This window comes from Vombatus ursinus, unplaced genomic scaffold (assembly GCF_900497805.2).
Source record: "Vombatus ursinus unplaced genomic scaffold, bare-nosed wombat genome assembly UNPS02014785.1, whole genome shotgun sequence".
Lineage (NCBI taxonomy): Eukaryota > Metazoa > Chordata > Mammalia > Diprotodontia > Vombatidae > Vombatus > Vombatus ursinus.
In genome coordinates this window covers 5,541,221-5,568,147 of record NW_020954563.1, presented here as the reverse complement: position 1 = coordinate 5,568,147, position 26,927 = coordinate 5,541,221, and the positions used below count along the sequence as shown (strand labels likewise).

Here is a 26,927-nt window from a genome sequence, read left to right as displayed (position 1 = left end):
AATACTGTTGTTATTGTATAAATTGTTCTCTTGGTTCTGCTTATTTCATTCTTCATCGGTTCATACAAGTCTTCCTAGGTTTCTCAGAAATCATCCCCCTTCATCATTTCTTACAGCACAATGGTACTGCATCACATTCACATTCCTTAACTTGTTCAATCATTCCTCAGCTGAGTGGCATGACTTCAATTTCCAATTCTTTGCCACTAAAAAAAGAGTTGCTATAAGAAATTTTGTACATGAGTCCCTTTCCTCTTCCTGTGATCTCTTTGGTGTAAAGATCTAGTAGTGGCATCGATGGGACATAGGCTAAGCACAGTTTAGTAACTTTTTGGACATAGTTTAAAGGCAACTTTCCCTTGAGCTCCCTGTCCTTCATCCCAGTAAGAGGCCTGGCACCCTTAATCAGCCCACCCCCAGGAATGAGGGACTCTGAAGCCTTGGGCAGTACCAGAAAAAAAGAATAAGACCTAAATTAATTTACTTATCCAGTGCCTTACCAACCAAACTACCAAAAGATTACTTTGTAGAGTACATAGATTTTGTATAGAAAAAAATAACAAAATTAATCTAGAGGAACAAAAAGTAGAGAATCTCAAGGGAGATGATGAAAAAAGAGGGAAGGAAAGGAAAGCAGTACCAAATCTCAAACTTTACAACAAAGCTATAATCATCAAAATGACTTGGTACTGATTAAGAAATAGAGGTTCATCGGTGAGATAGATTAGGTATACAACATACATAAATAAATGGGAATAATAAATAGCCAAGCATTTGAAACATGAAGACACCAGCTACTGGGGTGAGTAGTAAACTACTGAGAAAAATGGAAAACAGTCTCACAGAAACTAGATGTTAATCAATATCTCATACCATATACTAACATAAAGGGGCGCAATGACTTAGACGTTCTAAACTGTTTAGAGGAACAAAGAAGAAATTACCTTTTAGGATCTGCGGATAGGGGAAGAGCTCATGATCGAAGAAAAGAGAGGAACGCAGAAGATAAAATGGACAGTTTTGACTACATTAAATTAACAAGGTTTTGCACAAGCAAAACCAATTCAGTTAACATTAGAAAGAAAGTGGGTAACTAGGGAAAAAATCTTTGGAGTAAATTTCTATGATAAAGATCTCATTTCCAAGATATGTAAGGAAGAGATTCAGATTTATAAAAATAAGAGCTATTCCTCAATTGGTCAAAGTTTATAAACAATTTTCAGAGGAAGAAATCTAAGCTACCAAAAGCCATATGACAAAATGTTCAAATCACTAATCATTAGAGAAATGCAATTTAATGCAACTCTGAGGTTCCACCTCACCCCCATCAGATTGGCAAAGTTGGCAAAAAAATGGAACATGACAAATTGGAGAGGAATGTTAATACACTGTAGGTGGAAATGTTAAGCAAGTCATTCTGGAAAGAAATGTGGAACTATTTCCTAAAAGTTACCAATGTGCAGCATAGTCTATGACCCAGTGATACCACTACTAAATCTATAGATCAAAGAAAGTGGGAAAAGACCCAAATGTACAAAAATATTGTTGCAGCTCTTTTTGTAGTGACAAAGAACTAAGAAGGTGCCTACTAATTAGAGAATACTCGAGCAAGTTATGGTCTCTAAATATAATGGAATACTATTGTATGTGAGGAATGATGAAGATGGGGCAGCTAGGTGGATAGAGCACCGGCCCTGAAGTCAGGAGGACCTGAGTTCAAATCCAGCCTCAGACCAAACACTTGACACATACTAGCTGTGTGACCCTGGGCAAGTCACTTACCCCCAATTGCCTTAAAAAAAAAAAAAAAGATGAAGGGGACAGATTCAGAGAAACCTGGGAACAATTGCATGAACTGATACAGAGTGAAATGAGCAGAACAATTTATACAAAAACATTGCTAGAAAAAAAAATTTTGAAAGACTTAAAAACTCTGATTTACACCATGATTCCAGAGGATTGATGATGAAACATGCTACATATCTCCTAAACAGAGAAAGGATTGGCAAAGGGTGACACACACACACACACACGTGTGTGTGTGTATATATATATATATATATATGTATATATACATATATATATATGTATATATACATTTTTTTTGGACACAGTTAATGTGGGAATTAGTTTTGCTTGACTATGCATTATTGTTACAAGAGTTTTCTTTTTCTTTTTTCCAATGGTGGAAGGGAAGTGAGAGAAAGAAAAAATAGATTTTTTTTATTAATTGAAAAAAATTAAAATTTTAAAAAGATCCTAAAAAAGAGAGAATGGCAAGAACGCCACTACCTTTGGGGGAAGTAAAGGGTAGCATTAGCTGAACTCAGGGAAGGCAAGTCTTCAAGGTAGATATCGCTGGGTCCCAGGTGCTGACTTGTCCTCCGTGGTTCTGAGTGCGGAGAAGGAAGCTTCAGGCCAGGCAGTGCCATTGTGGGCATTGATAAGACAGACTCCACGGCATTAAATAAATTCAGGACCACAAAAATGTCACATGGGCTGATCCCAGCCCAAGGGAGACATCGCTGTGCCTCCTATCTCCTCCCTCCCGCTCACCCGCATTCACTCACCAGGCTTACCTTTGTTCTCTTTTCTCTGCCCAGAGGGATCAGAGCCCTCCTGAGCTGTGGGCTCCTTGGCCGACACAGAGTCAGACAAGGAGCTCCTCCTCCAAGCGTTCTCAGCCACACTTTCTTCATTGTCCTGTGAGAGGGACTCCTGGGTGGCAGTGAGTTCTCTTGCTGTAAGGTAGAACTTGGTTGCCTCTGAAGGTCTGCCCTCAGCATCCTGGAGGACAGTCTGAGACTCTGCCAATGTGTGAACACTAGCCTTCTGGAATATCGGTTCTTCCCAAAGAAGAAGTTTGGTCGATATGTTACTGTGCGATGCCCTCAGCAGCTTCACATGCTCGCCTTTCATCACCTTCAGGCAAACAAGGAGAGATTAGGCCAGCAGGATCCAAGGTCTCATAGGTCCTGGCCCTGGCCCAGGGAGTGTGTGAGCGTGTGGGGGGAGGCGTGTTGGAATGGGGTGAGGGTGGAACTAGGCACTTAGGCACAAAATAAACCCCATTAATTCAGGGATTCTGTGGTCCATCCCCAATCTAGGATGCCTCTGAGGGACAGGGATGTGGACTAGTGATCTCTCTGATGGTACCCTAGGAAGCCCCACACACCCTTCATCACTGCCAATGACCTCAGGGAGAGGGAGCTGCCTGGATTGAGACCTCTCCACATCCCCTTCTCCCAAAAAAAGAATGAACAAAGTCAAGCTCCCATTTGCTGACCTGAGGAAGTTTCCCCCAGGGCCACTGCATGTGGGACCCAGTCCTCGTGTAGTTCTGGTCTGAGGATCTTATCTCCAGTTCAGAGTCACTCTTGAAGCTCGTTAGATATTCTGAGGATAAACTGCCCGGAAGGCTGCCAACCAGAGGCTCCCTCTGGTCTCCCGGCCACACTCATCTCCTTCTCCCCCTTCTGCTTGCCCATGACCTCTAGGCTCAGCTCTGCTCCCACCCTGATGCAATCTGGACCTTAGCTCTCACGGCCCAGCACTGAACTTTTCTCTGGGAGTGGTCTTCATGAATCTCAAGTCAGGCCCATCTCCCCCTCCCTCCTCCCTCCCTACAGCCCCCACTGAGTGACCACAAGCCTGTGCATTGATATAGTCTCTTACCTGTCCCTCTCTGGGTAGTCCACATCTAAATAGAGACAGGAATCTTTGTGCTGTGCAGAGCCATTACCATCAGTTTTGATACTAGTAAGAAAGGAAAACAGAGTCACTATACAGTAGAGAGGTGAGGCCATGCTCCCACCACCCCTGGGCCTTATCATCCACAGAGCAAGGGAAGGCCAGTGCCTGGGTCTCCAGGATGACAGAGGCATAAAGGAGAGAGAGATATGGTCTTCGTAGGTCCAAAGCCCACCCCTGAAAGTCAGAAGGGGACCAGTAACATGCAGACTGGGTACCCATCGCCACATTGGTCCTACACCTCCACAGGCCCCAAGGGGAGCAGGACCCGGAGCTGATGAGTCTATCCTAAATACCTGGTGATTCAAGAGAGTAGTTTCCAAAGCAGAAATAACCTTAGTCTCTTTGCCAATCCTGAAATGAAAATCTTTTCCTTCTCGATAAACCAAGAGAGAAAAGCAAGCATGAGGCCTTTCTTGATCCTCAGCTGCTGGCACCTTTCCTCCTAAACTACCTTGCAAAATAACTATGATAATAATACCTAGCATGTAGATAGTGCTTTAAGGTTTGCAAAGCACTTTACATATATTATTTCATTTGATCCTCACAACCCTACAAATGAGGCACTATCATTATTCCCATTTTACAGATGAGGAAACTAAGTCAGGCAGAAATTAAGTGACTTGCCCAGGACCACATAGCTAGCAAGTGTCTGAGACAGGATTCAAACTCAGGTTTTCTTGACTCCAATTCTAGTTCCCTTATATTTAACTACTTTATACATTTTGCATTTATTCTCTTTATATTTATGCTGAATATTATTTATATATGTAATTATTGTCTCTCCCATTGGCATGTAAACTCCATGCAACTAAGGATTGTTCCATTTTTTGTCTTATATTCCCAGGGCCTGGCATACTGCCTGGCTCGTAGTAGGTACTTAATAAATATTTGTTGATTGAATGATCAAGGGGCTTCCAGGGCCTTGGCATAAGCCACACCCTCCCTGGATCTTTGGGAAGCTCGGTGTCTGAGGACGTGGGTTTTAGGATAGTTCTGCCACCGACTGCCTACGTGACTTTGGAAATGTCACTTATCCTATCTACATCTGTTCCCTTGTTTGTAAAATGCAGGGGTTTGATTTAAATGATTTTTAAGGTAACTCCTAGTTTAGAGCAGTTAGAAATAAGATCCTGTGGTCAAAGGATCACAGAAGAGAAGGGAGGTCACATGGTAGCTGGTAGGAAGTTTCTGGTCTTTGCTCTCAGATTCAAGAAAATGTCACTTAAGGACTGACCAGCAGCAACTTCCCCCTTCAGGATTCTGCATAAAACAAACCTCCTCCACAATGTTTTTCTTAATTAACATCACTTCATCTCGACTTAGTGTTTCTATATTCTTTCTGCTCCATATATACTCCCTTAAATGACTCTCTAATTTGTCTGCCTTTTATTTCTCCATCTAGACTAATCCCCATCCCCCTCCCCTTTCTCCATTACATACAGACAAACAAGGGCAGGGAACCCATAGTATACTTCTGTATCTCCTCTACAGGGCCAAGCACTGGGTCGGGTGCACTGTTGCTGTTGTTCAGTCCTGTCTGACTCTTTGTGACCCCATTAGGGGTTATCTTGGCAAAGATACTGGAGTGGTTTGCCATTTCCGTCTCCAGCTCATTTTACAGATGAGGAAACTGAGGCAAACAGGGTGAAGTGATTTGTCCAGGGTCACACAGCTAGTAAGTGTCTGAGGCCAGATTTGAACTCAGAAAGATGAGTCTTCCCGACTCTAAGCCCAGCACTCTGTGCACTGTGCCACTTAGCTGTCCTATACCTGCTGATAGTATTTACTGACCTGTATTCTTGGCTAAGAAAGGCTCCAATCAACAGCTATCCTTGGTCCCTTCAGTGGACCTTGAATAGGAAGGCCTCAACCCAACCAAGTTTTATGGCTGTGGGGCTAGAGCATAGAGATGGATACTTTCCCACCCCAACTCCCGCCCATGGCCTTCTCACTCACGGGGTTGAGGACAATTCTGTGGCCGGTTTCATTTCTAAGATTATCTCATTCTGTATTCCTTCCAGCTCCTCAGAACTGGAATTGGGTGGTGTTGCTGTTACTGTCTTGTTCTTCTTCTTAACCTTCTTGCGGCGGCGCCTCCTCTTCTCCAGGGGGGTGGTTATCTCTGAGGTCTTTTTGTGGACATCCTCAATGAGATCTAGCAGAGGGTCGTTCAGGATTTCATCCGAAGTCTCCGGAGGGATAGGTGAGGTACACTGGCTGATGGGGACCTCCTTCTGGGGTTAGGGAGGGCAGGTCCAAAGCAAAGACAGTGAGAACTCAGAAGCCTTCCCAGACTGTCCACTCTCCATGCAAATGTGCACAGAAGGCCTATTACAGTGATTTAAGATGCTATTCAGTTAGATGCCTAAAGTTGGGAGGATGCTTAGTACTTTGTGATGTATTAGAGAAGGTACTACTGTATTTAGGAGACTTAAATTCTAGTCCCCCAGCTATGGGATCAAAAACCCCTCACAACCTGGCTCCTTTTCTTTCCAAGTCTTTTTACACTTTACTCCCCTTCATCAATCCAGTGACACTGGCCCACCCCATTTCCCACTTCCATACCTGTGTCCTAGCTGTCCCTCATGCCTGTTTGGTTTCCTTCAAATTTTAGCTTTTTCATGAGGCATTTCCCATTCTCTACACACACACACACACACACACCTCCCAGCTGCTAGTGTCTTCCCTCTTACTTTCCATCTGCTGTCTCTACATCTTAGAGATACATAGTTATTTACATGCTGTTCCCCCACCTCACACCCCCTTGCCAATTAGAATGTGAGCTCCTTGGGGCAGGTGCTACATCTTTGTTTTTTTTTTTTTTTTTTTTGTGTATTCCCAGATCTTAGCTCATGGTCCAGCACATAGTGAATGATTAGTTAACATTCGTAGATTGATGGATTGATTGAAATCACACCCCTTCTCTGAGATGCAATTTCTTCATACGCAGAGGGGGGAAAGAATATTTGTACTATCTCACCGGATTGTTAAGAGGAAAGCTTTTTGTCAACCTTAAAGCCTTGAAAAATGTGAACTATAATAATGATCATCTTTTCAGTGGCCAAACAGAATAAGTGATCCATGAGGGATTGAACAGTTATAAGCATTTATGGAGCACTTTAAGGCTTGCAGAACACTTTGCATCTGTTATCTTGTTTGATCTGTACAAGAACCCTTAGGGAAACTGAGATACAAAGCTGTAGCATGACACGTCCAGGTCACAGCTAGTGGCAGGGACAGTTTGAATCCAGGTCTCCCAAGGTTCCTCCAATATCTCATACCTCACAGTTAGAGCAGCAAGTGACCCTAGAGCTATAGTGTGAATATCAGTGGGGCCTCAACCAGACCCCAGGGATCCTAAGAAGATCTCACAAAAGTACAGACCTATAGACTGGCCTGGCAATGCACCCAGGCCCACCCTGGCACTTTGGGAGCTGAGAAGAAAGGGGAGGGGAAAGGCAGGGGTCATCTGGGAAGTCTCTGGCAACTGCAGGAAGGAAGGAAAACTAGATGAGGGTGGTACACTCACCTCATTAGTCTCTAGCTGCTGAACAAAGAAGGCTTCTCCATTGTCTCCCAGTTTCATGTGCAGGTCCACTGGCTCCCCATTAATTTCAATGTCAACCTGGGAAGGGAGGAGTAGACCAGGTCTCATAGGCAGTTTCACCCTTGCCTTCGCCTTCCATATTGCTTAGCCCAACCCCCGCATTTTAAACAGGAGGAAATTGAGTTTTAGAGAGATTAAGTGACACAGATAGAAAGGAGCAGAGCTAGGATTCAAACCCAGATTCTCTGAATTCATTATCCCATTACCACACTGCCTGGTACAAGCTGCTGGGGTGTCAGAACTCCAACCCTTGCTCTCTGCCGCAGGGCAGGAGATGATGCCATCCCCCCCGCCCAATCACTCTGCAGTGTAGACAGTTAACTTGTTAAATTCCCAAGGGAGTTAGGCTCTCCCTCCCCCCATGATGATACCCAGACCCTAAGCCAAGATGATTGAGGTCAAGGAGAAACCTTCGGGACAACCCACCATCCCACAGACCTTGCAACTTACCACCTTCTCACGGGATCGCAGGACACCCAGCTTGCCAAAACGCACATGGAAAGGTGAGCAGAGGAAGGAGCCATCTGGTTGTTTCACTACTAACACATCAATGCCACCTGATAGCGTGGCGGGGTTCAGGCCCTTGTACAGTTCCTTCACTGTCACATACACTGTCTCTGCCAGCTGGCCCACATAGTTCATGGTCTGGCGCTGTCAACAAGGCCCATGGCAAGAAGGGTCAGCAGAAGGCCAAGGTCTGCCAGCTTTCTCCTCGCCTTTACAGAGTACTAATTGCAGGGTAAATTATCCTTTCTAGATGAGGTCAACATTACCCATTGTAACTCACCTCATCTAAACCATCTCTAGGATTTTATAAGCATTACTGACACATACCCATTGATAATAAACACCACATTCTTGTCTCACAGAACTCTAGGACACCATTGCTCCTTATATGGGGAATCTCTGGGGTATCATATATGAAGAAATTGACTCCAAGGTCAAGGGTTCTAAAAGCTACAGATGGAATTGGGACATGGGCAGGGCCAGAACAACAGGAAAATTGATGGGAAGGGAATCAGGGCCTCAGGGTTCCTTTTCATCCTAGGAGCTCACACTCCAGGCTCCAGGGCATCTTTCCCAAACCTGTCTGGTCTCTGAGAGGGGAAGAAGCAATAACCCTGCATCCACAACCCCTTCAATACCTCAAAAATCCATGTATCCCCCTTCTTGTCAGGGACTCTTTGACAGGCTTGACAAGTTGCCCTACAGAAGCTCAGAGTTACAAGGGTCTTCTGAAGGCCTACCTGAGCAGGAATCCCCTCTACAACATTCCCAAGTGGTCATTTAACTTCTTCCTGGCTATCAGTGACAAGGAGCCCACTAACTTCTATCTTCAAAGGCAGAGTGCCTCGGAATCTCCCTCTTAGTTTAAAGCAGCAAGTGGCAAAGAGGCTCTGGAAGGCCAACATCATCACTGCTCTAAAGAGCAGGCCACGCCATCCCAAAATAGAAGAGCTGTGGAGGCCATCTTTGCACCTTCACCACCTACCCTACAGGCCAAGTCTTCCTTTTCCCCTGCTACCCCACCATCCTCTCCTTCATCCCCAAGCTACCCTAAGGGAGAGGAAGGCTGGCCTACCCTCCTGGCTTCAGATGTAGAAACAGGGCTGGGGGCAGAATGCATTCACACCAGATCCCAGGAGGCTGGCTCCCCAGCTCTTTGCTCCCAGGAACAGCCCCCAGCCTCAACCCCTCACTGGAACCAGGGCCCAGACCTAGAAGGGACAGCTGCTGTCAGCTCCCTCAACAAAAGGACAGAGAGACAGACAGAAAGACACACACATGAAGGTCAAGATCATGGGACCAGATGGGCAGCCCAAGGGAAGCTGCTGAGTCCAGCTATCTTGCCTGCAGAGAGGAGAGATTAGGGGAGGACACGCAGATATGATGGGGCATGGGAGAACAGCTGAAGCCACCCTACTACCCCCACCAGCTCTTCCTATCCTTAGAACATGGGTTCTAGGTCTGATCCTTGAACATTGGATATATACACATATATCAACAGAACTCAGAGCCCCAGATCCTCAAACCCTCAAATGGCCAATCAATATGTCCCCTATGCCCTTAGCAGACCCCTTCCTTCTCTCCCCTCCCCCCTCCCTCTGCCATGCATCTGGCACAGGATCTAGGTTTCCCTTCTGCAATGGGTGAGCACATGCACACACATGCACACGCACACACGCACACACCCCTGTAAAATAAAAAGGTGAGAGTAGCTGACCTCTGAGATTCCTTCCAGTCCTAGATCAAAGATCTAATGTTCCTTGGCCTGCTGCCTTCCCACCTGGCTCCCATCCTGGGCTGGGCCGTATGTGTATGTGTGTATGTGTGTATGTGTGCATGTGTGTGCATGAGTGTGCCTGAGTGTGCATGTGTATGCATGTGTATGCGTGTGTGTCTATGTGCGTATGTGTGTGTGTGTGTGTGTATGTATGTGTGTGACTCCACCTCTAAGTTGTGAGGTCACCCTTTCCCTTTGGACCTCAGTTTCCTTCTCTGTAACATGATCAGGTCAAAGTAGCTCTTCTCCAGATCTGGGACCTCCCGGAGAGCCTGTGAATCGCCTGCCTGCACGTACACATAGCTGGTTCCCTCCCTCCCTGGGCCTGGCCTTCCCAAGGCAGACGTCTGTCCTTCCTGTTCCAGAATTCTGGAAACTTCTGGGACCAGTTCTTCCTGGACCTGGGATCTAGCAGGGGCTTGACCTAAGAATCTGAGGTGCGAATGGCGTAGCTGCAGAGCGAAGAGCCCAGAGCCCAGAGCCCCTGAGCCCCCGAGCATTCAAAAACAAAGGGAAAGCCACCATCCCTTCCTCGCCCTTCATCCCCACCCCAAAGCCAAGGCCAAAGCCAAGGCCAAGGCCAAGCCCATTCCAGACACGGTCTTTTTTAAAGAGCAAACAATACTGTTTGGATACAAGAGCCAGATCTATCTTGCCTCAGTTTCCCCATTTAAAAAAACATCAAGAAAGACTCTGGACCATTGAGTCTATCGGGTCAGTCAGGGCAGTGAGAGACTAGAACCCTCTGCCCTCCTCCACCCAAGAGAAGCCACAACAAAGGCAGGCGTGACCTCGGTCTCCGCCACACCCTGCCCAGTGGGGCCAAATCTACCGAGGGTACCCCAAAGCCTGGCTGGGCTAAGCTCACAACAACGCTGATATAGCTTTCCCCATGCATCCCTGAGTCATCATAGCTCAGAGGCCACCTAGTACCAACCCCCTAATTTTACAGCTCAGGAAACTGAGGCCCCGAGCGGTTAAATCACTCGTCCAAGGCATTAGAGGCAGGTTTTTGAACCCAGGTCCTCTGACTCCAGAGACAGTGTTCTTTCTGCTGTGGTACCGGCAGGGAGAACCTCACCCTTTCCACCTAAACAGTGCCTATCTCAGTTTTTCCATCTGCAAAATGGGAGCAACTCTTATTTACACACTCTTGGGGGTAGGAGTGGGTTTGGACAGAGCAGGCCAATTACCAAAAGGCTGCTCTGAGCCATGGTCTCTAGTTCGTCCCTGGCCCAACGGAAGCAGGGCCAGCGAGGGTGGGCAGCTGGGATCCCCTCTCCCACCCCTCCACCCCCATCACCATCACCACTGCCAAAAGCCCACCTAGCCCATTCCGGGGCACCTCTCCCCTGGCTAGGAGCCATCCCTAGGGCCTGGGAGGCCCAGTGACCCCACCCCAGGCCCCCCAACCCCGCTAGTCAGGGCCTGGGAGGGGGGTCTCACCTTCTCCAGACCTCATGGAGCCTCCACACAGATTCCGAGCACAAGTGGCCCCCTACAGGCTGGGGCGGGCACTGCACGTGGCCCTGGAGGTTCTAAACCCGGGGCCTGATTCAGATGCCACCCATGCCTGCTCCACCCCACCCCCAGGAGGGTCTCTCACTTGTGGCCTTTCAGGCCTGACTCTCCACCCCCTTCAGATCCTGCATCCTGGGCCCCCACCCTCAGAGAGGCTTCCTCTGCACCCAAGCCTTTCACACCGTTCTAGACCATTATCCTAAATCCAATATTGCCATGATATCCTGAGTCCCCCATGGTTGAGTTCAGATCCTGGCTCTATACTCCTTGTGTAAATCATTTCCCTTCTGAGGGCCTCAGTTTCTTCATCTGTAAAATGAGGGAGCTGAGCTAGAAAATCTCTTAACATCCCTTCTTCTCTAATCTTGGACCTCACACTTGGCCCCTCAGGCTATAACACCACATCTCAGGTGAAAATACACACTATTTCTGGAAAATCTAGCTTCTTTAGCTCTTTAAGGGAGTTAGGGAATACAAGTAAGTGTCAGAGACTGCATCTGAATCCATGTGGGCCACTCCAAATCCGATGCTCTTCTCACCGCCCAAACCTGTGCACTCAGACCCTTGGCCCCACACCTGAGGTCCTCAGAACACAAAAGGGGCCATCCATACCTCAGAGTCCCTCACACTCCAGACTCTAGATGTGAGGCCCTCACTGCCAAGTCTCCAGGTCCTTAAGCCTCAGACTTCAGGCATTTCCAGCCCTTTGCCCCCAACTCCGGGCTTCTCTCTTTGCTTGTGACCAAGATTGAGAAAACACATAGCTAGCCAAGTCTCTCTGCCAGTGTTGACTGGTAGGGGTTTTGAAAATGGGACCAAGGAAAAAAAAAGGAGACTGACCACAGAGTAGGCTTAGGAGTAAGCCTTAAAGGAATGACCCGTCTGGTCCTTGCCCCTCACTCGCTCATGTCTCTTCTCAGACTCCATTACGCTACCAAAGTACCATTTTGACTAGCATTTGGGGGACATGGATTACCCCAACTCATGCCCTTTCAATTTCAGACCCTGTCCCTAGGCCAGACACCTCAGTTCCTGACCTGGAATTGACTTACATACACATAAGTATCCTTGGGGAGCCTGAACTCTCTCTCTCACCTCCTACAAATCCCTGAAATCACTAGTTACACCAGTCACCAAGAATAATAACTGGTAAAGGAAATTCTGTCAAGGGCAGACACAAGGCTAGCAAATACATTCAGAGGTTCAGCTCTCTCCCCATATCTCCACCTACCCACGCCGCCTCCATTACCCAGACCCAAGGGTGGATGAGTACAGCAGCCCTGGCATCCAGGCTGGAATTACCTGAGGTTTGTTTATGGACTTTATCCTACTCCAGAGGTTTTTTTTTGTTTTGTTTTGTTTTTTTTGAGGTGGGAGTGGGGATCCTTCCTCTTCCAGCCTTGGGTGTGAAATATAGGAACAGCTCCAGGTTCCAGGGGCCAGTTGGGCATCAGACAAGATATACAACACTTGTTTTTGGAGTCTGAGACTCTGACCCTAGCCTGGTCACTGTCATTATTTTAATAAGCATTTGGGTGTTTTCTTAGAATCATTTGAGGAAGATGGCCAGCCCCATGTTAATCCAGCCTGCAGACCAGGAAGCTAAGTCCCTGACCGTGGAGACAAAACATTGTTAATGACAAAGCTGCATTAAGCCAAACTAATTAGCCTCTTCTTTACCAAGAAAGCTAAACACTGTCCCTTTAATTCTTCCTCCAGCTTTTAGCTGTTTGCTTTTGTTTGGGTGTGGGCATGGGGGTAGGGGTGATCAGCAATGAGGCCATCTTGGAAGAAGAAGCCCTTCAGGACAAGAGGCCAGCCCAGCCATCCTCTGGGCTTGATGGAGAATATGCGGCTGCCACAGCAGAAGAGCTCCATCTCCCTATCCGAAAAAGGGAAGCTAGGACCCTCACCAATGACACAGACAGACAGGAAGAATGAAAACCATGCCTGAGGATTATAGACTGAAGGAACTAGCAAAACTTATGATTGCTCAGGGCTGCTAGGTGGTGCACTGGCCCTGGAGTCAGGAGGACCCGAGTTCAAATCCAGCCTCGGACACTTGACACTTACTAGCTGTGTGACCCTGGGCAAGTCACTCAACCCCATTGCCTAGCAAAAACAAAAAAACAAAAGACAAAAAACAAACAAAAAACTTATGATTGCTTCAAACATTTAAAAGGTTCTGTGAAATAGCTAGCTAGCATTTATAAAACAATTTATATTTTATGAAACATTTTCCGTATGTTGTCTCATTTAATCTTCACACTAGCCTTGTGAGGCAAGTGTGATTATGATCCTCATTTTACATATAAGGAGGCTGAGAGATCATACAGGGTCACATGGCTACATGTCTGAGGTAGGATTTGATCTCAGATCTCCCTGATACCCAGTTCAGTGCTCTCTCCACCAAGCCACCTAGCTGTCCCCTGGTTATTGCGGAAGAAGGGTCAGACTCATTTTGCTTGGTGCCAGAAGGTGGAAATAGGAAAAAAAAATCAGTGGAAGTTGCAGAGACTCAGATATCAATGAGGTAGGAAGACCTAGTCTCAAAAACAAAACAAAAAATCTCTCCTCTGGCCCCTTCCTGATTGTGTGACCAAAGGCAAGTCACTTAATAAAATAATAATAGCTGAAGTTATATCATGCTTTAGGGTTTGCAAAGCACTTTTCAATATGCTTTTCCATTTGAAATTTACAACAATCCTGTCGGGGTTATACTATTATTATGCCCATTTTACAGATGAGGAAACTGGGGCAGACAGAAGCTGTGACTTTCCCAGGGCTACACATCCAGTAGGTGTGCATCAGAGATGGGAAATGAACCCAGGTCTTCCTAACTCCCAAGTCAGCTCTCTATCTAATACACCACACTGCTTCTGCCATGTCAGTTAGAGTATTATTATCATTTTAGTTTCCACTACCCTTTCTGTGCAAATGATTCCCCAACCTACCTCACCTGGGAGACAGTTCTGTATCTTCACTTGCCCCACTAGAGGCCTGATTCTGAACTCTCATGAACTTAAACAGTGCTATCATTTAAAACTTACAGAATTACGGGATCTCAGAGTTGGAAGGAACCTCAGAGACCATCTTGTTCAACTTAGACCTAAACAAGAATCCCCTGTATAATATTAGGTAGGCAGCCTAGTTGCCCTTTGAGTCAGAAGACGAGGGTCTAAATCCTACCTCTGACATGTGACCTTGGTTGAGTCATTTCCCTTCCTTACCCTTCCCATTTTCTCAAGTGTAAAATGGCCTGGGCTGGACTCTGGACTTTTGAGATCTCTTCCAGTTTTGTATCTCTGAGCCTATGACGGGCTCAGAGGGTTATCCAATCTCTGCTTGAACATCTTCCAGGCACTGGAAACCTACTACTTTGTGAAGTAACATGTTCCACTTTTGGATAGCCCCAATTGTTAGGAAGATCTCTCATATCGAACCTAGATCTGTCACTCTGCAATTCACACCCATTGAGTGCTTCAAAGTCCTGCCCTCTGGGGCAGAACAGGACCCATTCAACCTTTTTTCTGCATGGCAGCCCTTCAGACATTTGAAGACAGAGACCAACATTTCTAAAATCAAACTTAAACTACCACCACAGTGTTTTTTGTTTGCTCAAATGCTTCCACTTATATTTTGCAATTTTGACTTCACACACAAAAAAATCTGTGATGAAGACGGGCATTCTCATTGACAAATAAGGAAACTGAGGCCCAGAAAGGTTAAGTCACTTGCTCAAGGTCACACAGCCTCTACAACAGAACTGGAATTAGAACCCAACCATCTTCTTGACCCCAAACTGTCTCTATATCTCTGATTGCTTCTCTATTTTAAAAATCATCATTCTGTCACCTAAGCAAAAAAAAAAAATTCAGAAATGTCTTTTAACACTTACTTCTCCCCTCCCCTCATATCCCCATCTTTTGAAGTGGCTGGTGGAGCTGTGGATAGAACACTAGGCCTGGAAACAAAAAGACCTGAATTCAAATCCTTCCTCAGATACTTGCTGGCTGTATGACCTTTGGAAGTCATTTACTCATTTCCTCAATTGTACAACGGGGATAATAATAGCACCTACATTAAAGAGTTTGTGAGGATTAAATGAGATAATATTTGCAAAATCACTTAGCACAGTGCCTGGTGCATTGTTGTCTTCCAGTCCTTCGGTTGTGTCTCACCCTTTGTGACCCCATGGACCATAGCATGCCAATACTTACCATGGGGCTTTCTTGGCAAGGATACTGGAGTGGTTTGCCATTTCCTTCTCCAGTAAATTAAGAATAACAGAAGTTAAGTGACTTGTCCGGGGTCACCTAGTAAGCGTCTAAGGCTACATTTGAACCCAGGTCTTCCTGATTCCAGGCCCAGCACTCTATCCACAGAGCCATCTAGCTGCCTCTGGCACACAAGTAGGAGCTATGTAAATGTTTATTCCCCCTCCTTTCCCTTTGGAAGTCCTCTTTGGGGCTGAACTCTCCTGATTGGTAGTTTAGTAAGTAGAGCCTCACCTAACCCACTATGTGTGACCAACCCCAGACCACACTTTACTTGCCAACCAGGCATCTATCAGGCAACCAGGACACTTTGTCCCCTGCTCTGCCCCTCATGTAACTCCCCTCACTTGCTACCTCTTTGAGAACAAAAATCAAATCTATACCACCATTTTGACTAGAATGGGAATGACCATGAACTACCCTTTTCTTTAATCACCTTCTCTCTGTCTCCCCAGACCAAAATTCCTTTCTCTGGCCACCACTCCCAAATCGGAGGTCTTCCTCTAGGAGAAAGTTAGTGCCTTGAGGGCAGGGACCCATTGAACTTTTGTATCTTTATGTGGCTAGAACATACTAGGTGTTTACTAAATGCTTTTTCATTTATTCACATCCAGATAATTGCCAAGTATTACTCATTTGACCTCTACAATCTCTTTTATTCACCTCTTTCTTTCCTTTCCCCACTATTACCACCCTTGCCTAGGCCGTTTTTACTACACACTTGCATTACTGCAATAGTCTCCTAACTGGTTTCCCCATCTCCAGTTGCTTGTACTTCTGACACAGCCTATGCCTACCACCAGACAACTCCAATCCTTCTGGGATCCCTGATTTAATTGGTATGGCGTTGGTAGTTGGTCTTTGTGGGCTGTGGGGGATGAGCCTCTCTGGGCTTAGCTGGGCTGATCCTCAGGTCTCAGTTATATTATCCATGGCTGGGACCATACTGCAAGCTCTTCCTGCTTGGTAAGACCTGCTCTTGCACCAGCATAGGCTCAAGGGTTCAGGGTTCTCTGCCTAATTAATCTTTCCAAAACACTTTCAGCACAGACAGGAGAGTTTGGAAATCTCCTCTGACTCATTACCTGTAGGATTAAGTCCAGATTCCTTAGCCTGGCATTCAAGGCCCTCTATATAGTGTGACTTTATTTTACCTCAAAAAACCCAACATTTTATTGATGCTTTATGTTTTTTTAAACATTGCTGTCACTTTCCAAGGATTTGTTCTTGATGGGTAAAGTAAAACTCTCCCTTGAAACAAAGATATAATCACTGAGCAAAATCAATCAACTCAGCAGCCACACCTGACTTCATTCTGCAGCTATCGTCTATCATTTCTCTCGAGAGGAAAGAGGCAGGCTTCATGATTGGTTCCCTGAAGTCATAATTACCGTATTGATCACTCGTTGATTACTGTGTTGGTCAGAATTCAGGTGTCTTTCAGGGCTGTTTTCCTTTACGTTGTTGGGCCATTGTATTAATTGTTCTTCTGGCTCTCCTCACTTTGCTTTGTATCAGTTCAAACAAGTCTTCCCCCAAAAAAGGGAAATAACATAGAACTTATAGTCTACACCAGAGGTCTCAAACTCATCACCTACAGGCAGTATTTCCAGAGTACAGCCAGAATCATATTAAAATGTCATTGGGAAATGTTTAACAAAAATAAATAAAAATATGATAAAACATAGGTAATATTAATTTGTGGTTCTCTAAGTCATTACGTGGCCCTCAGAGATCTACTTTCTATTTCAGTTTGACCCCACTGGCTTGATACTTAACCATATATTGCCTTAAAATAATTTTTAACATTTCATGTGTATGTCTCACATCTCCCCAGCTCCAAAAGTCATACACATCTTTGTAGCATGCCCCACAGAGCCTAATGCAGAGATAATGTTCCATAATTACTATGTTTGGATGAAACTTGTACCACTTTCCATTGATATGCATTGCACTCTATATTTTCCAAAGCACTTCACATCAATATCTCACATGAACTTTGGCCAAATTTTGTTTCAAATCTAGCTCTGTCATTACTACTTGTATGACCTTGAGAAATAGAGTGGTACAGTAGACAGAACACTGGCCTGGAGACAGGAAGACCTGGCTTTGGCCCCCACCTCGGGTATTTACTAGGTATGTAACACTGGGCAAGTTTCAGCCTCAGTTTCCTCATCTATAAAATGAAGATATTAATATCACCTGTCTTGCAGACTTGTGAATGATCAAATGAAATGTTTATGAAGCACTTTATAAAGGTCAGCTGTTATTAATATCTCTGGGTCTCAGTTTTCTCATCTAAAAAATGAGGGATTTGGAAGAGATGTTCTCTGAGGTCCTTCTACTTCTAACATTGTGTCACTCTGTGGACTTGAAGCCTGGCTCTGGTGCTTGTTACCGATGATCTGGTGTAAGTTACCCAACCTTCCTAAATCTCAGTTTCCTCATCTGTAAAAGAGGAAGGTTGGAGTACATGGCCTCTAATGGTTCCTTCAAATTCTAAATCGATGATGTTATGTCTCTACGACACAAGTTGAGCAGATTTGACGGATGAAAGTGACGAGGCTCCAAGAGAGAGTGATCGTCAATGAGCTTCCCCTTCTCCTCCTCATCTCACATCACTCAGGTGTTTTCCCTGTCCCAGCTCCATTTTTATGCCTATTTCACATGAAGAGGTAGCCCTTCTCCTTGCCAAGCCTAACATCTCCACATGTACATGTGATCCCATTCCATCTTGTCTTCTCCAGATTTCTTTCTCCATTATCTTCATTCTATCACTTATCTTCAATTTCTCCCTGTCTATTGGCTGCCTCTCTATTGCCTAAGTACATACCCTTGTCTCCTCAATCTTCAAAAAACCTTCACTCCATCCTTCTTCTCCCCCTCACCCCCCCAGCATCATTCCATCGCTCTTCTCCCTTTTGTAGCTAAACTTGAGAAGTCTGTCTACAATGAGTATCTCCATATCCTTTCCTCTCACTCTCTGACTTCACCCCTCAACTGAAACTTCTCTCTCCAAAGTTACCAATGATCTCCTAGTGACCAAATCTAATGGCCTTTTCTCAATTCTTATCCTTTCTGACCTCTGTGGCCTTTGACACTGTCAATCACCCTCTTCTCTTCTCTCTGGGTTTTCATGACCCTGTTCTCTTCTGCCTCTCCTGCCTGTCTGACTTACTCAGTTTCCTTTTCTGCATCTTCATCTACATCACACCCATTAACCATGGGTGTCCCCCAAGACTGTGTCCTGGGCCCTCTTCTTTTTTCCCTCTATGCTATTTTACTTGGTGATCTCATCAGCTCACATGGTTTCAGCTATCATCTCCAAGCAGATCATTCTCAGGCTTAATTTGTGCATCTCTAACTTCTCTCTTGACCTCCAGTCTGGTATCTCCAGCACTCCAATTGCATATTTTGAACTGGATAACTCCTAGAGATCTTAAATTCAGCATGTTCAAAACTGAACTCATTATCTTTCTCCCCAAATCTTTTCCTCTTACTAACTTCCCTATTCCTCTCTAGGGTACCACCACCCTCCCAGTCACCCAGGCTGGCAACCTAGGTATCATTCTTGACTTTTCACTCTCTCACCCCTCAAAGCCAATCAGTTGCAATGGCCTATTGTTTCTCTCTTTATAATAGCTCTCCTATGCTCCCCCTTTTTTCCTCTGACATCACCACCACCTTGGTCCATCCCCACCACCCTGGTCCATCCCCTCATCGCTTCATATTAATATTATTCCAATAGTATACTGGTTAGTTGTCTTGCCTTAAGTCTCTCACCGCTCAGTTGTCAAAATGATCTTCCTAAAGCACAAGTTTCAATATATTACTCCCCAATTCAATCAACAACAGGGACTTCCTATCACCTCCAAGTTCAAATATAAAATCCTCTGACTTCTAAAGCCCTCCACAAATTAGCCTCTTCCTACCTTTTCAGTCTTTTTATTTCTACACTCCCTCCCCACCTACTGCGGTATTATTCCATCTAATGATACTGGCTTCCTCACTGTTCTTTGCACTCCAACTCTCAACTACTAGCCTGGAAATGTCTCCTTCCCCATTTTTGCCTCCTGGTTTTACTGGCTTCCTTCAAGTCTCCTCTGAAATACCAGCCTTTTACAAGAAGCCTTTTCTGATCCCCCTTAATGTGGTGCCTTTTCTGTCTTGATTATCTCCAATTTATCTTGGACATGTCTTATTTATACATAGTTGTTTACATATTGTCTCACCCATTAGATTGTAAGCTCCTTGAGAACAAGGACTATCTTTTACCTTTCTTTGTATCCCTAGTATTAGCTCAGAGCCTGACACAGGATAGATGCTTAATAAATACTTGTCGACTGACTTGCCCAAGGTCATTCAGATAATAAGAGGGAGAGCCAAAATTAGAGCCTGTATAAATCTTCTGTCTCTCTAATTTTTTTTTTACTAGACTAAGTTACTAATCCTGATATCTGATCAAACCCTACCCTTCCATCCTCAGTACACTGAGCCTATGCTAAAGAAGAGGGAAGATGGAAACAGAGTCCCCCATCTTGGGACTCCCAGCCTGATGTTGGGAGAACAGGTTCATTCAGATCCCAAGCACACAGCTGTGAGTCACAGCAGCATGGCATAAAAGGAAGAACCAATGAAGGGAAACCCAGGGCAGGTCCTACCAGGAACCAAGGAAAGACTGTAGCACTAGGGAAGAGGGCCCAGGAACTCCAGCTGCCTGGCCAGGGAACAGGATGCTATGGTTTGGAGACCTGGAGGAGAAGCCTCAAGTTGTCAAGGGAAGTCTTCCCAAGGAATAGCTGCCCTTTCTCCTTCCCCCAGGCCAACCCTTGCTCCTACTCTGCCCCACAGTATTTCTTCAGTCCCATGGCCTGCCAGCCGTTCAAGTAACCTTACCTGGGGGCTGAGCTTGGCTCAGCATTACACCTCCCAACTCTCACCTTCCACCTCCCTGGGCACGCGTGGCTCAGGTTCTCACAGACCTCCGGAGCTGGACTGGCAGGGCACCAGACTAGACATTTTGGATTTGCCTATCCTGCCCCACCCCACTCTTCTCCTCTTCTCACCTGCCACTTCCCGGGTTCCTCCCACCTGAGGCTGGTGAAGGAAAGGAAGAAGGGAGGGGCCTTGGACTCCGCCTTTCCCAGCTGCCTCCACCTCTGGCTCAGAGCCTCAGGGCCGTCTGTACACCCTGTCAGGGCAGCTGCTCTCAATCCTTCTGTTCTCCTGTAATTAAAGGCCCCAGGGAGAGAGCAGTGATGGATGAATACATCTCCTGTGTCAGGGGCAGAGCTGCTTGTCTGCCTGCCTGCCTGGGCTGTTGCCCCAGGCCTGGAGACTCTTTCCTCTCCCTACCACTCCACCTGGTCTTAGGCCTAGGGCCATCCTCTCACTCTTGGGCCATTCTCAGTTGAGGCCTGGTCCCAGGTGCCTGAAGGTTCCATTTGGAGAGTCATAGAATCACAGAATTTCAGAATTTCTAAGTCTATAAATTATTGGTGGAAAGGAGTTTCCACACCTATGAAATCACAGAAATCACCTGAAATTGTAGAATCACAGGTCTTTGACACATTGACAGATCTGCAAGGCTGTGCTAGATTAGAGCTACATGGACGAAAATTAATCAGTCTCTGTTTTCAAAGAGCTTACCTGCTACTGGTATGGAGGTCATGGGTGGGGCCTCCCAGTACCATTTATTAACTAACTACAGAGCCCAGGAGGAGCCTTGAATGCGGCCTCCATAAAATAGGCTGGGGTTGTTCTACCAACAGCTGGCCAGTTCCAAAGATGCAGACCCTTCCTGGGACAGGACCCCAGTTCCAAGAAACTTATGGAAGCAAGGCTTCCTTGAAGTTCCACCAAAAAAAAGCTGGTGATCACAGATTACTCTGGGAAACGATCCCTCATCTGAAATGAAACGAAGCCAAGACTTGCAGCTAAATTGGACCCCAAATCTTTTGGCCAATCTTCTATACCGAGGTCTGAGGAAGTCAAGTAACAGTCCCCACTAAATCATAGATCCCTAAAGGATCTGGAACTGGAAGGGGTTTGGGGGCAATCTACTTTGTTCCTTTTACAGAAGAAGAAACTGACACCTAAGGAAGTTAAGTGACTCAGATAATAAGTATTAGATTTGAATCCAGAGTCCAGTGCCCTTTCCACTGAACCACAGACTTGGCTAAAATATTCCCAGAAAGACTTTTCTCACTGCAGATGTCATTAGGTATTGTTTTAAAGTCTGCCTTTATAACTATCTGAATTTTTTCTTAGAATTTTCTCAAAATGGAAAAAATAGGTCTAAGCCATATGAGTTTGCCCAATATCCACTGAGGGAGGGGTTAAAACAGATATGGTGGGGTTTGAGGCCTGAGCGGAGAGTAGGCTGGACATTCCCCACACTCCATTGCTGGCAAGAATGTGGAGGGAATGCCATGATTATATGTCCCTCATCCTTTAGCTTCCAAACCTAAGGGGTTTGCGGATCAGTGCCTCGCCCCACCTTGCCTCTGATAACCTACCTATTTCCTTTGTCTCAAAATCCCAAATGTCCTGAGCTGTCTTCATAAACTCCTTAGGCCATAAAAGGACTTTGAGGGACCATTTATTCCATCCCTTGCCTTCAGAGGTATCCCTAACCGTTCCTGAGAAGTGGGGCATTGGGCAGAGAGCCAGATGTTACGGTTATCCCCTGCATCTCAGGGTAGTGACTAGAACCACGATGAGACTACACATCCCTAGTTGGCCACCAAGGAGCAGGTCAGAAGCAGCCTCCTCACCTCTGCTCCCACCCTTCACCCCCCAGATAAGGCCAAAGAGAACCACAGCCCCAGTTTTGTTTTTGTTTGTTTGAGGTTGAATGCTTTCTTAAAAGCTTAACGTTGAACATCAATATAGCCAAATAAAATTGTTCATCACTACTTATGTTGGAGTTAATTCCAACACATAAAGCATGAAATCAACTTTTCAGTCATCTATGGCCTCATTAGGATTTTTTTTTTTTGGCCTATTCAATCTCATTTTTCTTCTTATATGGTCTCAGTTAATGTACTCCATTTTCCTTCTTTGACTTTTTTTCACTTTGCATTATTTCATAAAAGTCTTTCCAGATTTCTTTGTGTATTTCTCACTTGACAGTCTTAACTGCATTAAAATAGCCCAAATCTTTGAACAGGTAACTGTTTTTTGATAATTTTTTTAAAAAATAAGACTGAGAGATAATTCCCGACAATGGAATTATTGGGTCAAAGGGTATGATTTTGTAATGGTTATTCAATCACACAGTCCTTTTCTATAGTGAGGCCTAAAAGTGCCCCAAGTCAGCAAGCTTTGCTCTTCCAAGCTGTAGGCTCACAGGTGTCTGAGCTTGAAGGGATCTTATAGCAAGTCCAAACCCCTCTGCTGATTAACTTAACTGAGCCCCACCATGGAGAAGTCAATTGCTCAAGGACATCCAGGTTGTGATTGATGGAGCTCGGATTCCAGCCCAGGTCTTCTGATCTCAAATCCATTGTTCTATGCCATGCTGCCCTGGATACCTCTGGCTTTCCTGAAGAAGCAGCTCTCGGAGAGGATTACATGGTTCATCCTACATGGTTCTTAAGAAATACCCTGCTGGCCATGAGAACTAGCTAGACTCCCAGGCACTTAGGGCTTATGGGAAAGATACATGTTATTCTCTAAGGTAGCCTAACATGGTGGAGAAACGTCTCACTATCTAAAATGGGGACTTTAAAGTCCCTTTTAAAAAGGGACTAAAATGCCTCTGCTGACTTATAGTGTAATTTATGATGGGCAAGGCAGGAAGAAAGAGTAGGAAGGATACAGGACTGGATGTCCAAAGGCTCCTGAGGCCTAAGTTTGAGTCTGTGGCCTCTGGCCAACCACTTCACCTTTTTTGGCCTCAGTTTTCCTCTTTATAAAATTAAGGGAGTGGATTAAATGACCTTTGGGGTCACTTCTAGCTCTACCATTCTGTGCACCGTTTCCTTATTCACCTCATAGGGAGATGAGTGGCTGCTTTTTCTTATCTCACAAGAACTGAGTTGGTGTTCTCTGAGATGCTTACAAGTAAAAAATCAATAAAGTCAAAGCTTCTTTTAATTTTAATTTGCTACTCTCAGAGGAGAGTGCCCTGGGCTCCATAGTGAAGGAGATGCTATGTGGGAGAGGGGAAAGAACATAAGTCTTGCTTTGGAGTGTGTGTGTGTGTGTGTATGTAGTGGAGGTGGGGGGAGAGTTCCCACATTGGAGGTCAATTCAAATCAACACGTATTTATTAAGCACTTACTATGTGCCAGGCACCATGCTAAATACTGGGGATACAAAGAAAGGCAGAAAACAGCCTCTGCTCTCAAGAAGATCACAATTTAATGGGGGGAGGCAACATGGAAACAACTCTGTATAATATTGTGGTTGTTGTTTGTCCTTCTTTCTCAAAGAGGACCAATGACATCATGAGAGTGATGACTTGAGCATGACTTGGATTTAGTGAGTCAGAGCTGTGCAAAGTCTTAAGTGCAGATAAGGGAAGGCCACTAGGATTAAGGAGGACCAGGAATGTCCTCTTATAGAAGGTGGGGTTTGAACTGAGGCTTAAGGGAAGCCAGGAGACAAAAATGAGGAGGGAGAAAGTTACAAAGTGTGGGGGACAGCCAGTAAAAATGCACTGAGATAAGACAGCATAGTTGATAAGGTGGCACAGTGGATAGAGAGCACTGGGCTTGGGATCAGGAAGACTTATTCTCATGAATTCAAATCTGGCCCTAGATACTTGCTAGTTGTGTGACCCTGGGAAAGTCACTTAACCCTGTTTGCCTCAGTTTCCTCATCTGTAAAGTGAACTGGAGAAGGAAATGGCAATTTTTTTTTTGACCAAGAAAACCCCAAATGGGTCTTGAAGAGTTAGGCATGACTGAACAACAACAATGAGATGGAGTAAAGAGGAACTATTAGGAACAATAAAGAGGCCAGTGTTATTGAGTCAAAGAGTAATGTTGAAAGGAGTAAGGTATAAGAAGACAGGTAAAACAGGAAGGGGCCAGGTTATTATGGGCTTTAAAAGCCAAATAGAATTTTATAGTTGATCCTCAAGGCAATAGGGAGCCACTGAAGCTGATTGAGTAGGGGAGTATACGGTCAGACCTGTGATTCAGGAAGATGGCTTTGATAGCTGAGTGGAGGGTTTACTGGAGAAGGGAGAGATTTCAAGCGTAGAAATCAATCAGAAGGATATTGCAGAAGTGTGAGAATGAGGTGATGAGGGATGTGGGAGAGAAAATGTCCAGCTGAGAAAAAGACTGGGACAGTTCTGCTAGACTGTAGTTTGTAAACAGCAGCCCTGTGAAATTAGCTTGGGAAGGAATATGGGGACCTAGCATTCTTCTGAGTGGACTGTGAGCTGCAGTGGTATAGGAACTATGTCTGATATCTCCCACCAGGAGACTTAGGCTAGGACCTTGCTCTGTGGATGTTTCTTGATTTAACCAACACTCAAGGAACTGCAGATTATCTCAAGAGGTACCTTGAGGCTTTGATTCTTAGAAGCTAGCCAATAGCCCATAGATGCTCAGATTCCTTAAGAGTCTAGCTAATATGGCAAATCTTCAATAAACCTTGTTTTTGACTACAAGAAGGCTTGGGTCAAATTCTTTCGGGCAGGACCTGCGTGTTGTGATTTTGGGGTCCCAGCATCCCTGAACCCATAAACCGCGTCATTTTGGTGGTCCATATGGGGAAACTGCCTAACCCCAAGTTCTTCTCCAGTCAAGACTGGAAGGTATGTAACCTTCCCCCCCCACTTTCTTGCTCTGCAGTTGGGGTTGCTCTCCAAGCACCAAGGCTTGGAGGTGCTTTTCTGGCAGACAATTACGATGTTGTCTTGCATTTGGCCTGACGCTCTCAGGCTCTCAGTCCACTGGGTTGGTTCAAGGCCATGGACCTGGGTACACCTTCCGCAGCATAGAGGACAAGGATGGATGCCCTATCTGGAAGTGTATGTTCAGTTGTGGTAATTCCCTCCGAGCTAGGGAATTGGGGAAAACTGCAGTTGCTTTTTTGGTTCCCTGAGGCTTACTTACTCTCTTCCCTCTGCACCTCTGAATCCTCCTTCATGGAGGTTACAGGGAAAGTTAGAACAGCTAAAAATATCTTGGCATATTCTGAAGGTTTTGCAATTGATCATTAAGGAGTTTTGAAACACCTGTACAACCTGGTCACTCCCTTCCCTTGAATCAAGAGGGTATCTGTTAACTCCACTCATAGGAGAAAAGAGTTTCACCCTTTACCCCTCACTTTTGATTTTGCCCTCCCCCACCTGGCGAAAAGGAGGGGGGAGGGGCAGCAGCTGCAGCATGGGCCCCACTGGCAGTGGCCTTGGGCTCTGGGGCAGCTTTTGCCTGGAAGCATCACCCAGGTTCAGCACATCCTGCTCAAGGTAAAGAAGCTGGTGTCTGAACTTGGTTAAGCATGCTCTTTTAAATTTGTAGTTTTACCTGTTAATGATGAGATGTTGATTCTCTGTGTAAAGTAATTTGGAAGTGCATTTAACAAAACTGAAGTCACCTGATTGGTAATGGGTTTGTTTCAAGTTTCAAATTGGTGAATTTTCTGTATCAGTTATGTCAAGCAACTTTTCATGATTTGGTTACAGCTAAAATAATTTAGCTATTGTTGGTTATTGTTTTAATGTGTAAACTAGCCAAAAAGTTTGTTTGGGTTATGTATGACTTGCTGAGAATTTGCAAGTGTATAGAAATCTCTAATGATTGTCTTTTTACACCAGGACAAATTTAAGTTTGAGTTGTAAATCCTGGAAAAGTTTTTCCTAAGCTGTGACTAGTAAAACTTGCTATTTGAGGTAAAAGCTCATAGGATTTTATTTGAGTTGTCTGATGGGTCATAATCCATCGATAATCAATAATCCACCATCTGAGAGAAATGCCACAAGCTACTCAGAGAAGGTGATACTGGTGGGAAGTCAGCACTGGGAAAAGCTGAGAGGACAATTTTAGCTTCAGTCTAAGATGGGATCCTCCTGACTCAGTTTACCTATTATGTTCCTTTGAAAGGGAATGTTATCCACCTGGCTATTCTTGAGTCTGGCTATAAGGTGGATTTGATATTGCATGGTTGGAAAACTGAATTATCTGAATCCAAATAGAGCTAAGGATGTTTTATCCTCTCATATTTGGGTCCTAAATCTCTAGTCCCTGTTTTATATCTGGGCCCCACAGTCTTTTCTGTCAGATTTGTTTCTTCCAAACTACAAGCCATTCATGCTGTTGGTAGCAAACAGCAAGTACCAGTCAATGTCCCCCCATCATTCCCTGAATGCAGCCTGTGTTTGGTTCCATTCAACCTCCTCTTTGGGACCCCCTCAAGGCAGACACAGCTGTACTCCCCTTGCCAGCAGGAAGCAGTTTCAGAAGCTGAGACCTTTTGCCCCTTACTCCAAAAGAATTTGGGTCCCATTTTTTTGAGGGGGGAA

At 45.2% G+C, this 26,927-nt stretch overlaps 1 protein-coding gene across 1 annotated transcript in view; it reads right to left on the bottom strand.

The window, feature by feature from the left end:
- The window catches only part of LPIN3 (lipin 3), a 39,703-nt gene extending 19,196 nt beyond the window's left edge, over window positions 1-20,507 (bottom strand). Inside the window, exons 1-8 of the mRNA XM_027867321.1 lie at window positions 20,339-20,507; window positions 7,811-8,011; window positions 7,283-7,378; window positions 5,710-5,987; window positions 3,676-3,756; window positions 3,287-3,419; window positions 2,580-2,922; window positions 2,293-2,392 (exon numbers count right to left, since the gene is read on the bottom strand). Coding sequence (XP_027723122.1) covers window positions 2,293-2,392; window positions 2,580-2,922; window positions 3,287-3,419; window positions 3,676-3,756; window positions 5,710-5,987; window positions 7,283-7,378; window positions 7,811-8,002 — 1,223 coding nt within the window. The 5' untranslated portion in view covers window positions 8,003-8,011; window positions 20,339-20,507. The remainder of the gene's footprint in view (window positions 1-2,292; window positions 2,393-2,579; window positions 2,923-3,286; window positions 3,420-3,675; window positions 3,757-5,709; window positions 5,988-7,282; window positions 7,379-7,810; window positions 8,012-20,338) is intronic.
- Window positions 20,508-26,927: the final 6,420 nt, after the last annotated feature.